The sequence below is a fragment of the Antrostomus carolinensis genome, unplaced genomic scaffold (assembly GCF_000700745.2).
Source record: "Antrostomus carolinensis isolate BGI_N321 unplaced genomic scaffold, ASM70074v2 scaffold27897, whole genome shotgun sequence".
NCBI lineage: Eukaryota > Metazoa > Chordata > Aves > Caprimulgiformes > Caprimulgidae > Antrostomus > Antrostomus carolinensis.
In genome coordinates, this window is record NW_010329951.1 from 1 (window position 1) to 13737 (window position 13737).

A 13737-nucleotide genomic window follows, 5' to 3' on the forward strand; every position below is an offset into this window, starting at 1 on the left:
CTGCCGCGTCTTCATCGGGAGGCTGAACCCAGCCGCCAGGGAGAAGGACGTGGAGAGGTTCTTCAAAGGATACGGCCGCATCCGGGACATCGATCTGAAGAGGGGGTTTGGGTTTGTGGTGAGTGCGCCCCTCTGCAGGGTCCTGCCGCCCCTCTCCCTTAGTGGTCACTTGAATCTCGTCCGCGTTTCATGTGCACGAAGCTGCTTTTAAAGATAATACCGTTAACGTGCTCAGCTAAGTGTACTGTGTGGCATCATTTAATTTCTCAGAGATGTAAATTTTTTTTTTAATTTCTCTATTTTCGCTGTGGTGGTTTTGCAGGAATTTGAGGATCCAAGGGATGCAGATGATGCAGTCTATGAATTGGATGGAAAAGAGCTTTGCAGTGAGAGGTGGGGTACCCTATTTCATACATATATAAATGTGAATATCTGAAATAAGAAGTGAGTCAGTTTTAACTTGCATTGTGGTATTAGTACTGCTTAAGCAATTTTGTGGTTTGTTTTTTTTTTTTCCCCCCTTGTAACTATGAAGGAATATGCAAGAAGGAAAATGTAAAAATATATGGGTTTCCATTTATTTTTTGTTTTGTTTTGTTTTTCCCAGGGTTACAATTGAGCATGCAAGAGCACGCTCTAGGGGTAGAGGCAGAGGGAGGTACTCTGACCGTTTTAGTAGCCGCCGTCCACGTAGTGACAGGAGGTATGTATAGCTTTGAACTGAAGTAGTTTAAAAAAGAATACTGGGGACTCATCTCATCCAAGAACTTGAGCTAGAATAAGATATTGAAAGGTATTATTTGCTTTTTTAGTCAATCATTTGATGTGGCAGTAGGATAGTGAGGATTACAAAACTTCTCCAATACACTTGTCATCTTTATGCTTCCTCCCTTAATGTGCTTAATGCTTGTTCTAGATTACTCAGGGTATTCTGTAGTTAAGTTGTAGTAGTTAGTCACAGTGATATGCTGATACCGGTTATTGGTATAGCCTTTGTTAATATTAATGTGTGGTTATATTTTAATTACTAATAAAAGTTCAATTGTTTTATTTCCACCCAGAAGTGCCCCACCATTAAGAACAGAAAATCGCCTCATAGTAGAAAATTTGTCTTCCCGAGTCAGCTGGCAGGTTTGTTGAAACACGATTAACTATTTTGACTTCATTTAATGGGTATGTAATGTAATTATTTCGTAAAATACCTAATGAAAAAGTAAATCTAATGTATTAAAAATGTTTACGTAACTTAATGTAATTTTAAGTAATTTAATTTAAATATTTTTAATTAAAACTAGTTAATTTTAATTTATAATAATAATAAATATATGTATTTGAGGATATATATTTATTTTTTCTTGTTTTTTAAATCCATTTTAACCACATATTAAACCCTTTATTTGCCAGCCTATCTGTGTCGTTGGCCTTATGACGAGGAGTGCCCGTGGGTTATCCTTATCGTTCTGTCTTGGTCACTCTTGGTTGGGCCTGGTTGACTTTCCAGTCAGCTCCTACAATGTCACTTGGCCACCTCTAGATCTGTGTTTGCCGGTCTAGACGTAATCGATGCACTCCTTAAAGTGACACATTGCAGCGATCCCAGAGCGTTATCGAGATCTGATTCCTAAGTTGAGAGCTGTTCTTCCTGTAACGCTTCCGAATAACGAGTTCCTGGTCGAAAAGAGTTGAAAGATACGAAATTAGGTGGTCGTTGGAATCCTGATCGCAGTAAAGTGGTCCTTGGTAACATCAAGCATAGAGAATGTCTGGATCCATCAATAGTCTCCTGATAGGGAGGGCAGTGCGATTAATGGCTTCCATCGACTGGGTAGTGTTCGGCAAGTGGGTGGCGAAGAGCCAGTCGGGCATATATCATGACGGTATCTCCGGTCGCTTAATGCAGTTTGCTGCTTGGCTAGCCTAGGGAAATGTTAATAAAGGTAAAGTAAACTATATTTTTAATGACATACGGGGCACAAAATAATTGGTGTTATGTAAATGTAGTTCTGTATGCATATAAGACTTGTAATGTAAATGGAGACTGAAATAGTACAAAAATACATGGGTAGTATTTAACACTCAGTACAGTATATTGTACTCTCTTATTTCTCTCTCTCTCTGTCTCTTTCTTTCTTAAGTAGTCTGTATATTCTCTGTAGACTTAATATTTTCCTTAATGTTAGGACACTTTATTGGCATTTTGCTTAAAGCAATATGCTTTCTTCATTTATTTCGTGCCCTGATACAGATAATTCAGTTTTGATAGAATACAAGTATGGCAATTGCCATGTTTGTAATTTATCTAACATCTTCTTTTTCAGTAGTCTTAAGTTTCTTTTGTTTATTTTAAATGATTTTTATATAGATAAGTATTAATTTCCACTTCTTTGCATAACATAACTGGTCTTGTGTTAGGATCTCAAAGACTTCATGAGACAAGCTGGGGAAGTAACCTTTGCAGATGCACACAGACCTAAGTTAAATGAAGGGTAAGCCTCTAAAATAATTTCCTGAAAGCTGTAGGGTAATATGTGTATCTGTAGTATTTGAGGAGGGAAGCTGGCTACTTCCAGTGCTCAGCAGCTGTTCGTGGTTTAATTTAGCTACCCTTTGAAAATGCATTCTCTGGTATTTGGGGAGGGGAATTCTTCAATTAATGTTTAAGTTATGACAGGGGATACTACACTGAGCAGTGTGAGGTTTTTTTGAGTTGTTTATATTTATTCTTTTTCTCCCCACAGTATGTTTTGCTCTGTCATCAAAAATACAACTTGTAATAGTGAGCTCTCTGTTTTGTTTGTTTTGTTTTGTTTTTGTAGGGTGGTTGAATTCGCCTCTTACAGTGATTTAAAGAATGCTATTGAAAAGCTTTCTGGTAAAGAAATTAATGGAAGGAAAATCAAACTAATTGAAGGCAGCAAAAGGCACAGGTATGGATTTCTATTCTCTTAAATATTGCTTAAATATCCACTAAGAAAGCTTTGAAGTCAGTGGCCAGGCAACAGAACTGGAGACTAGTGAATTGCCTGGTTATTGTTGTGGTCCGTGGCGTTTCCTTGCTGACACCGATGCTCTTTGTTTCCCCAGTAGGTCCAGAAGCAGGTCACGGTCTCGTAGCAGAAGCTCATCCAGGTCTCGTAGCCGTTCCCGTTCCCGCAGCCGCAAGTCTTACAGCAGGTCACGGAGTAGGAGCCGTAGCAAGTCTCGATCAGTTAGTAGATCTCCAGTGCCAGAAAAGAGCCAGAAACGTGGTTCTTCCAGTAGGTCTAAATCCCCATCATCTGTGGATCGGCAGAGGTCTAGATCGAGGTCCAGATCTGTTGACAGTGGCAACTGAACTATAAGTAACTTGCCCTGAGGGCCCTTTTTTAAACCATACTTGCTAAAACTTGTGGTAAGTATGTGACTTTCTGTGGGGAAGGGTTTGGATGGGGAGAGGGGAGGGATGGGGGAACTTTGTAGATGTGGACCATGGTGGGAAGGGTTATTGACTAATTGTATTAAATGTTTTTTGATAACCCTTTTCTTGCTCACATTTTTTGTGAATGTCTGAAGTGTATAGTTTGTGTATATTGGCAGAGCTCTTTATAACTAAAGCAGACAAATTTTTTTTTACTCTGAAAAAAGGGTCAACTGAACACTTTATTCCCAGTATATTTGACTGTGAATAGCAACTCAGAACATCACTATCTCAAATTAAACTAACAGCTTTAGGCATCTAAGAGCTCTACATGTGCTGTATATAAAGCTTTATTTCAGAGGGTATTTTTTTGTGCTTTTGAACCGCTGTTTCAGTTATAGGTCAGCAGATTAAGTGCTGGTCAGTACTGGTAATAAAACTTTATTTTTGAAAGCTTCTCATTTTATATGACTTGCACTACACTAAGAAAATGCCCGTTTCACTGCCCTGTGGTAATAATATTCTATAAAACACCCTAATTCTTGATACTTAAGAATTAAATAGCTCAAATAAAGTATGAAGAAACACATCCCTGCTTCTCCTGTGTTTTGCTGTTAATAAAGTGGTTGTGACTGTGCCTCATGTTGTTGGACAGTGTAAAATGTTTCTTAAAGACAGGACTGCAGCAAAGCGATCACTCAGTGTTTTGGGTGTGGGGGGGACTAACTTCCTTTTAAATACATCATGCTGGGTCCTTAGATGTCTTTGTGTTCTGAAATAAAACCTTGATAATGAGAATCATGTTGCCATAGTTACTAGTTACATGGTTACTGTGAGGGTGCCAGAGCACTGGGACAGGCTCCCCAGAGAGGTTGTGGAATCTCCTTCTCTGGAGACGTTCAAAACCCGCCTGGATGCAGTTCTGAGCAACCTGCTGTAGGGAACCTGCTTTGTCAGGTGCGTTGGACTAGATGATCTCCTGAGGTCCCTTCCAACCCCTGACATTCTGTGATATTTCACAGCAAAAAGTGGAAGGGATAAGTAATTTAGGTTTTAATGACTGTTTGGATAGTCAGTATGGAATAAAGATGGATGTAGTTGGCATGCATCATTACAGTGTTTGTGCACACACGTAAGAGAGGTTAGGGAGGTGTGGATAAAGCATTTTTATAGGCATTACACACGGAATCACAGTCCTCATTTTGGAGGAGGAGGGGGGGAGGGACTGTTAAGTTGGTGAGTAGGAGTACTACAGCCTGCATTATAGTGTTTGTGCCTTACAGGGGCAGCAACCCCCTGCGCTCCCTGTGTTTCTTGAACCCTCATCCATGTTGCAAGAGGGAGCTTTAGAATGTAATTTAAAAAACAATGTGTTCTCTTATAAAGTGCTTTATAAAGCTACTCTGGTAATCACTGAAACCTTTAGAAAGATCTCTGGAGCCTAGGCTGGGCTTTAGATTAGGTCCTGGGAAATGCAAGGTGGTTCCACTCGAAGCGAGGTCTGGCCTTGGTCTCTGCAGGCACTGCTCTCTTTTCTCCATACTGTTGCACAGATCTGGTAAATGTGTTCCAAGCTAATGAATGAGAACCAGCTTTTGTGCCTTACTGGTCTGTTGGTTAAGGTAGCACTGGATGAAACTGCCACACACTCCTGGGAGCAGGGAGTGAGGTGGTCAGATCCATAGGTTGGATTATTACTGGTCAGCTTTGGGGAACGGGAGGCTTCATTCTCGGAGGCTGGTAGTGCAGATGCTGGATCACCTTAAGGGGCGTGGAAGAAGAGGGCTTTAATCTAGGAGTAAAGGCAGCATTGACTTGTCCAGGTGTAAGGTTAGCTGTGTTACCTCAAGTCAGTTGATCTTTCCTGTTTAGTTAAATTAACACAGGCATTTGTGTTCTGGTGGGACCTGGCTCCAACAGGAACCCAGGTGGCTGAAGGCATCTGATGGTTGGAAAGGGGTGGGATTTCATACACTTCCCTGCCTCAGGCTAAATATGAAATACCACCTGCTCTATAAATACCCGTTCAGAATTCTGTTTCTCAACTACCACCTCTTGCCTTGCAAGCAGCATGAAGAGATATCTGTGTTTTACTTGGTGAACTGGCTGTTCTGATGATGAACTTCCAGGTTAGAACAAGCTCCCAGGAGGGCTGTGTTGTCTACTGTCCAGAAATGATTCTGTGTTTATGAAGCATACATTCTTGGTATGAGCCTGTTCATTCACAGTTAAGATTACTTCAGGTTACAAAACACACTTAGGACACTGGAGGTGTTAATGCCCATCTTCCCCTCACACTCCTAGCGCGACAGTAGCTAGGTGGTGTCCTGAAGAGGTGGCGTGTTTGTTCGCTGACAAAGCAAGGCACATTCAGGGCTCCTGTCTTTTCAGAGGTACAGCTTGCTGCACCCGAACTCAGCATGCTAAGGCAGTTTGCACAGCTGTGTTCAGTTTTTGTGGGCTCTGCTGTGTACACCACACAGTGCTCAGGTTTTGGAAAATGGGAGTGTCCAGCAGTCCCTGGGCAGCTCAGCTGCATGCTTGGTCTTGGTGTCTCCCGCCCTGAGGAACTCACATCTCATTTTGGGTCTTTGTTAGAGAAATTGCATTAATCTTCAGTGATGTTTTTGAGAACTGCTTCCAACGTGTGCCAGCAGGAAAATTATAAGTGAAATTAAAAAAGGGAACTGATCTGGGCAGTGATTTTCCTATGGGCTGAATTGGGGCAGTCACTTGGGAGCATGGCCCCAAGCTGTCCCAAAGGGTTGTCATGATGACTTGGAAGTCACTGGAAGTCTCCCCCATGGGTAGGCAGGGAGAGGCTTAGTCTGGAGCAAAGTCTTTGGGAAATAACAGTGAGGTGCAGATAGCTCCATGGCAGTCCCTTTATCTGGTGTAAAATGAACGTATAAATAAAAAAGTCTTACACAGAACTGCTGGAGACCTGTAAACTGGCTGCAGAAGGTGGAGCTCGGAGGGACTGTGATAGTGGCTGCTGCAGAATTTGTATTGTTTTCCTGGTTTCCCACTGCTTCTGCAGGGTCTTGACACTGGTTTCATTTCTTGAGCAGTAATTGTGTCCACAGCTGCACAGATAATTTTTGCTGCATCTGAAGGAAAAGAAAAATGTAGTGAGAATGAGCAGTTCTGAACCCAGGTAATGGAACGATTGTGACTCAGCTACAATTGGTGTTGCTGGGTGATTTGAAGCAGAAGGAAGGAACTTGGAAGTCTTGTCAAAATACTTAAGCCATTTTGTTTCCTGTCATTTATGAATCAGAGCCTGGAAAGCCACCCTTTTTATAGTAGCCTTGCAAGCACCCGTGTCCCTATTTCCAGTATCAGCTGCTTTGCCCTGAAGGCACCTGAGGATCCAACTTGATTGTTTTGGGTTTTTTTCCCCCATTAACAGTCATCCTTCAGCTATAGCTGTAAGACATGTAAAGTGCTCCTGTAGTAGCTGCTCAGCTGCTTCTCTGTTCCAAGGGACTGGAGAAAGCTGGTCTGGAAGCATGACTGGTGGAGGGTCTCATTCAACAGTGCATTCTCCAGCCATCTTTGCTTTTGCAGGATACTCACCCTAGTCTAAGCACAGGGCTCTGAAAACCTGTGAACACTAATATAGATAGTATATAGCTATATGGAATATTCTGCTGATGCAAGAAGTCATATTTTCTAACGTCTTTTGTTACCTATGAATTTTTGACTGATTTGTATTTAATGCGTTGGGTATGGTAACTGAGTTAAAGGGCACCCTGATTATGTCCCTAGAATGCAGGAATTCATTGGGAATTATAAGTAAGCACATATGGTTTGGATTGGGAAGGGTAAGAAATGCAGGCGCAAAGCTGTACTTGCCATTTGGTTTCTTTATTCTGTCATGGATCCTGAAGACGAGGATCAGCAGAAGTCCCTCTCCAACCTGGAACAGCAAGTAAAGCAGTGGGAAGAAGTACAGAGGGCCGATGATTTCTGGAGCAAAAGCGACTGTGAGTATAGCTGAGCAAAGCTGAACATCCTGGCAGCCAGTTTCCATGCACACTGTCCGCCTGCATCTGGATGAGGAAAAATTGAACAGATTACAGATTTAATCCAATTTTAAACAATTTAAAAAGAAGCCCGCCTACCTTACTGTCGCAACGCTTCACGCATTTGCCTGTGCTAAAAGCTGCAGTACAGGGATCCCTAGAAGGCTTTGCCTCGTGCTCCCTTTGCAGCGTGCAGAGACAGATCGCACTATAAATGTGGACTTTGGGCTTGATGGTGTTTGGAGGCCTTGTGTCCCGCTCTGGGCTCTGCAGCTTCCTGCAGGGAAGGAATCTGCTTCTGGGGTGAAAAGACTCCCAAGATGTGAAGGTAAAAAGTGAATAGAAAATAGTGGGCGTCTTACCTGGATTGGGTAGGATGAGAAAGGGAAGGAGTGGGTTTTATATACAAGGTTTCCATCCTGAGTTCCTGGGGCTGCAGCTGAATGCACTGGTTGGTTTGGGGTACTTAGCAGCTGAGGAATAATTGTGTCACTTGGGTTTTGGTTTCTGTTGTTCCCCAGTTCTTTGGGGTTTTTTGTTTGATGCTATTAATTCTCTTTTTCCCACAGCTTCATTACTGAGAGCAGAGGCTGGTAATATGTGCTTAGCGAGTCACTAGTGACCTTAAGTCAAAACCATCCATCTGCTTGTTCAGTGAACCTTCCACCCTTTCTGTGGTGACCAGGTACCCACACCAAAAAACCCGCTCCAGCTGCTCCTCCCCTCTCTGCTGAGCTGAGCAGAGATTGAACTAATTTCTCTCCCCTCTCAAGGTGTGGGAGTATCCACTTGGGACCAGCTTGCAGCATGTCTGCTTCTGTTCCTAGGGCTCATTTTGGAAGACTGCAGTCAGTGTTTATTTTACAAAAGTACCTCAATGCTGAACCACGTGTTTTCAGTGTTGCTCCATAGTCCAGAGCTGTCATACCTCTCTGTTCCTTCTGGTGACAGAGTGAGGGAAGGGGGGAGTGGAGGAACATACCAGTCATGAAGCTTGAGTACTGCGGAGAGAACATAGCCCAGCAGGAGTCCAATAAAAGGCATCAAGGCAGCAGATCCCAGGAGGGAAGGTGAGAAGACAACCATGATACTACTTCCCACATTGGCCACAGACAGAACAATTATTGCGACACACAATAGAAGCACAACCATCCCTGCCTAAAGTAAAAGTGGTCAAGACATGGTCAGGAGAGAAATCCCCAACAAAATTTGTCTCAGCTGTTGGAAGCAGCTGTGCTCAGTTCCCTGTCCATCACATACGTAAGTATACAGAGAGAGAGGCAGGTCTTTCATGGACATAAATGTTACAAGTAATCAACAAGAGGCCATCCTGAGGTATTACCTAGAGAGACCTAAATAACCTTTCTGGTCTATATATGCAAAAAGATTGTTACGTGCTCCACCAGCCCCTTGTTTCTCAGGTATTGCTATGTGTGTCTCTGACCAAGTCCCTCTGTGGGTCTACTCCACCCAAAGCAGGTGGGGAGGAAACCACTTTACTCACAAGTAGAGCCTGCCTACAGCAGGCATGGAAAGTGGTGGCTGCATTTTTAGATCATCTCATTGGTGTCTGGTGATCCAGCAGACGAAGGAACTGGGGAATTCTGGGAGGCAGAATACACAGCTCTTATGCCTGTCTTTCAACTTTGCAGTCCAATTTGGATGGACTTCCCAAGATGTTTTTTTAAAAGCAAGTCTCTACCCCTTTTCTCTTCTGTAGAGAAGATAAATGGAAAGGTATTGTTAGCAGAAAGGAACATGAAAGGTCAGCTGGGCTGATGTAGGTCACCTTCCCCTGCTAGGCTTCTGAAGCTTCTTGTGAAACAGTCCAGTCATCACTGCCCTGTGCTGGGTAAAGGAACCTCTGAAGAATTCTGGTCCTCCTGTCTCTGCTCTAACCTGTCTCCTGTCCCCCCATGCTTCTTAGAGGTTAGTGATTCCTAATGTCATTTTATCAGGTCTGTTATTGAGTCTTGGCACCCAATTCTTGCTGCGCTTGGTCACAGTTTCTCTGAGATGAAGCCTTATTGAAAGAAACTATGAAAAACAGGTTTACAAAGTTGTTAGCAGCTCTCTGAGTACAGCTAGTGGAGCTCTTGAGTTAGACAATGGTGTAGTTAGTTGTCCCGATTTCCCTTTTGCTGTTTAAATGCCTGATGTACAAAAAAGACAGGGAGATGATTCCAGGCGTAAGTGGGCGCTTAGTGATCTAGGGGCTTCTACTGGATAGATGTCTCATTGATGTATACAGCAACTTTATGATGTGACTTTTGCCCTGTGCTAGACCTCTGAGAACAGTGGGCTGTTTTGTTTGTTTGTTGTTTTTGGGGGTTATTTATTTATTTATTTATCAAATCTGGGGTCTGCTTTGGTTACAGCAGTAGTCGGGGGAAGTGCTTATGAGGCTCTTCAGGGCTGCTTGTAGCAAAAGAAAATGAAGTTAAAACCAAAGCCAACAAAGGACAGTGAGGTAGGAAGTTGCTGAAAAAACATTGTTTGTCTAGAAAAGGTGGAGGACTTCTCTCTGGGCAAATATGTTAATGATTAAAGTGGTGAAGCAGATGTCTTGAGTTCTGTCCTCAACCCTTTAATTGATTTGTGGCATGCCTTAAAGAAGTTATTATTTCTGTGCCTCTACTTTTGAAAACTTCCTTGAGGCCCTCGGTTGAAAGGCAACTAGCACAGGATACTTCTTATCTTGATGATAAAGCCAGTGTATTGTGGTTTCTTCTCGTTCCAGATGATGCCAATGGCACAGGGGATTAGCATTAGGACCAGGGAAGTGATTATTCCTCTGTAAGGCACCTTGCCTGCCCAACCAGCCTCCTATAGTCCTCCCGAGTAAATGTACAGAAGGAGAGGCATTAGTCCAGATGAAGAAAGGACCCTTCAGTAGAAGAATGACACTTTTTTTTCTTTTTAAAGGAGTATGCTCATTTTTCTTACTTACATGGACACATGGGCTTAATACAAGACTTTACTGTACTCTTTCCCAGCCTGTCACTGAGGTTTCCCCATTGCCATCAGGTTGTGTAAGGATGTGATATGAATAGAAATTGGGGAAGATGGCTCAAGTTCTATACCAGCTCAGACAGGACCCTCCTTATGAGTACAGCTCACGTTGCAGAAATTCACAAGCAACACAGCAAGTAATGCCTGACATTTTCCCCCTGAATCTTGTTTTATGGCTAGGGTTTGCTGGATTGTGGGGTTCTGCTAGTTCAACATTTCTCGCTGATGCAGCCTCTTCAGACAGCGTGTTCAGTTTACCCAACTATATGATGCTATATGGATAGAAGTGGCAGATATATGCTATATGTACTGCTTTGTGGAGGCAGAACAGTGTTCCTGCACCTATCTCATCAAGAAGAGCATGAAGAACGCTTCACAGAAAGGTACAAAATCCCATTTTATTGTAAAATGGGGACAAATTGGCTCATTGAGCAATATGGGTGTTTTAAAAAGATCTAGATGGTATTTCAGATTTTGTCCAGCTTCTTAGGGATTGCTCAATATTGATGAAACTAGCTTCCAAACCAGTCATATGACTCGATTGGCCTGGGCAATGAGCATGTATTCAGCTCTCCTTACCTGAGATTCATGTCCCCTCCCAGTGCCAGACTAAAGATGTTGGAGAGGTTTCCCCTGGGCAGCAGCCGCAGATGAGGATGGCCAGGGATGCTGTAGCACCCAGCTGGAAGATCTTGCCCAATACGAATGCAGTCAAGGGCATGATGAAGTGCTGAGACATTACAGCAATTACCACGGCTTTGGGTTTCCCGAGGTGAGTTATGTTCTTGGCTATCTCCATCGTACGCCCCAGAGATACCATGATGACAAAGAGGACCATAATAAGGATTATATTCAGGGCTTTGTCTGTGTCCTGCTGGCCAAATGCAAATGGTGGTGCTGCACTGGTCAAGGGGGTGCTCTGTATGTGACCTGGGCTCCAGGTCCCATAGGAATTAGGAGAAAATGCAGGGGCAAAGCCCACAGCAATTCCTTCTCTCTTTCTCTCCATCCCTTCATGTTTTTCTCCTGCAGATCCCTAGACTTCCTAAGGAAATGCTTGTTTTCAGTGTGTTTGCCTTTTAGTTGTATGCTGAATTTTGTTAGAAGATGCAAGAAGGGTCAAGTCAAACAATTAAGTGGTTATGAAGCTTCACTGCCTTGGCAGCATCCAGACACCCTGCTCCCCCAAGCTCAGTGCAGCTCAGGGTTTTAAAACAACAATGTTGTAATGCTCTCATCCTTTGTCTTTGCAGTGCTGTGGAAGAATGTTTCAGCTACCCCCATAATTAAAAAAATGCCTGCTAGCTCTTTCATCTTCAAGTGTTCCTGGTGGTTCCCAGTACTTAACGCAGAAAACGCCATGGGAGCCAAGGGAGACACTGGCCAAAAGAAGCAGAATAAACTGGGATCATTATTTCATGCTGGGACATCCAGTTGTTTTACATGGGCACTGGAGCTGGGGGTTTGTGTTCAGATATGGCCAAAGAGCTGCATCTCTGTTCTAAAGCCTCTGCTTGCTGTGGTGGGAGCTGGCAACTGGCAGTGTGGCTGGAGGAAGGAGCAGGCTCCCATGCACGGGTTGTGCATGGCATGCTGCTGGTAGCCCACCGTGGGCTGCTGCTGACCTGATGGCCATGTATCTACCTCAGTTCAGAGGAGACTTTGGCTTTGGAGGAGCCGCCTGCTTGGCAAGCAAACTCCTGGCTTCCTCCCTAGGCAAAGCATGCCTTGTCCTTCCTTTGACTGCTTTTCAGGTTCTGTTCTTAAAAGGTAAATTCCTAGGTGTTCTTTAAATGGTCTCTTTTTTTCCCCTTCACAGCTCAAATATCCTCAAAAATATCCTCAAACAGCTTGCTCCTCACGCAAAGGCTTTTTTGCCAGTGCCCTTGCTCTGTGAGAAGCCAAGGAGCCTCCTGAAAGGCCCTGCACAGCTGATGCCACTTGAGGGCAGTGGTTGCATGCCCAGAGACTGATTGTTCTTTGAAGATAAAAGACTTCAGAAAACAATAAAGTCTCACCGTCAGTGCCATCGTTTAGATCGTTTTTATTAAGTCAGATATTCCCAAATTCAGATATATGGTTTAATACAAAAGGCATCACAGGACGCTTAACACAAGTGAGGCATTGAAGGAGATATTTAAAAAACCCCTGTGTAGACGTTTGCAAACTTCCTGTTGGAGCTCAAAATGAGCTGTGTTGCCGACTTTTCTTTTTAAGGACACCAAAGAAGTCAGTGCTTCATGCTTTCATAATGCAACTTCATGAATTCGCTGGATAAATATGAAATGGCTCACGTGCCTCTTTCACTAGTGGAGAGCTGAGGTTCAGTTTTCCAGTTTGCAGCTGGGTTTGTAATTTGTTCTGTGTTTTTACAGCATTTAATATAACTTGAGCTCAGCTGACTTGTTACCCAAAGGCCGTACGACAGCAGATGTACCCAGTAAGAGCAGCAGTGACCTGATTTGTGCCAGATTTCATGCTATGTTGGCCCACAATCTGAGACATGACCTTGGCATCTGGTGCCCGTATTTTGCGCAGGTAAGGTTTTTTCACTGTACAGTTATGTGCTCTGCTAATCCATTTGCTAACTTCTGTCTGCTCCTGAGGCAACTTTATAGTTTGAAACCATTACCCCTTGTTCTGTAGCTAAAGGCCCTGCTAAAAAGTCTGCCCTCACCTTTCTTATTTATAGGACCTCCTTAAGTACTGGAAGGCCACTGTAAGGTCTCCCCGGACCCTTCTCTTCTCCTGGCTGAACACCCCCAACTCTCCCAGCCGTGCCCTGTTCCCCACCACCGGGCTTTCACTGGGTCCCTGCTCTGCACTACTCTCTTATCTATCCCAAGCACAGACAGGAATCAAAGTTGTTTTTATTTATTCAAATCCCATCTAGCATCCCTCAGGCTTAAAAATCCCATGACTACCCACTTATACAATTTTGTTTGATAGGAAAAGAATTAATTTCGCAATTAAGCTGTGCCCAGAACAAATGATGTAAGAGCACTCTGTATGGGCCAAATTAGTGCCTGCTGAGACACAGCGCCAGCATCTGTCTGGTTTAGTGACACTTATTTTAACAGCCAGAGGGAGGGGACAGTGCACCCTCCTGTGATTTTACTGACAGCTTCATCTCAGCTGGAGACCTGGGGAGGACTTGGCAGTGTCAGCTGAAGCATGCTCCAGTCAGTCAGCTGTGAAAAATGAGCTCACTCGGATGCCTCTTCCCTGTTTTAGGGAAGTAATTTTAAATTTGAGCTTCCTGGCCAGGTGGGCATTGCTTATGGCTCCCGCCCCAAACTC

At 43.6% G+C, this 13737-nt stretch overlaps 2 protein-coding genes across 2 annotated transcripts; one reads left to right on the forward strand and one right to left on the reverse strand.

The window, feature by feature from the left end:
- Nucleotides 1-4: 4 nt before the first annotated feature.
- SRSF5 (serine and arginine rich splicing factor 5) lies at nt 5-3984 on the forward strand (the record flags this gene model as incomplete). Its single annotated transcript, XM_029086150.1, has 7 exons — nt 5-118; nt 323-393; nt 608-703; nt 1062-1131; nt 2413-2486; nt 2817-2927; nt 3085-3984. Coding segments are annotated over 7 exons (786 nt in total), but the record flags the coding sequence as incomplete, so codon positions are not given.
- A 2336-nt stretch (nt 3985-6320) lies between these two features.
- LOC104528697 (sodium/bile acid cotransporter) lies at nt 6321-11446 on the reverse strand. The gene is given in 7 exon segments (XM_029086151.1): nt 6321-6406; nt 6409-6507; nt 7256-7452; nt 8408-8579; nt 10116-10312; nt 10990-11071; nt 11074-11446. Coding segments are annotated over 7 exon segments (1206 nt in total).
- Nucleotides 11447-13737: the final 2291 nt, after the last annotated feature.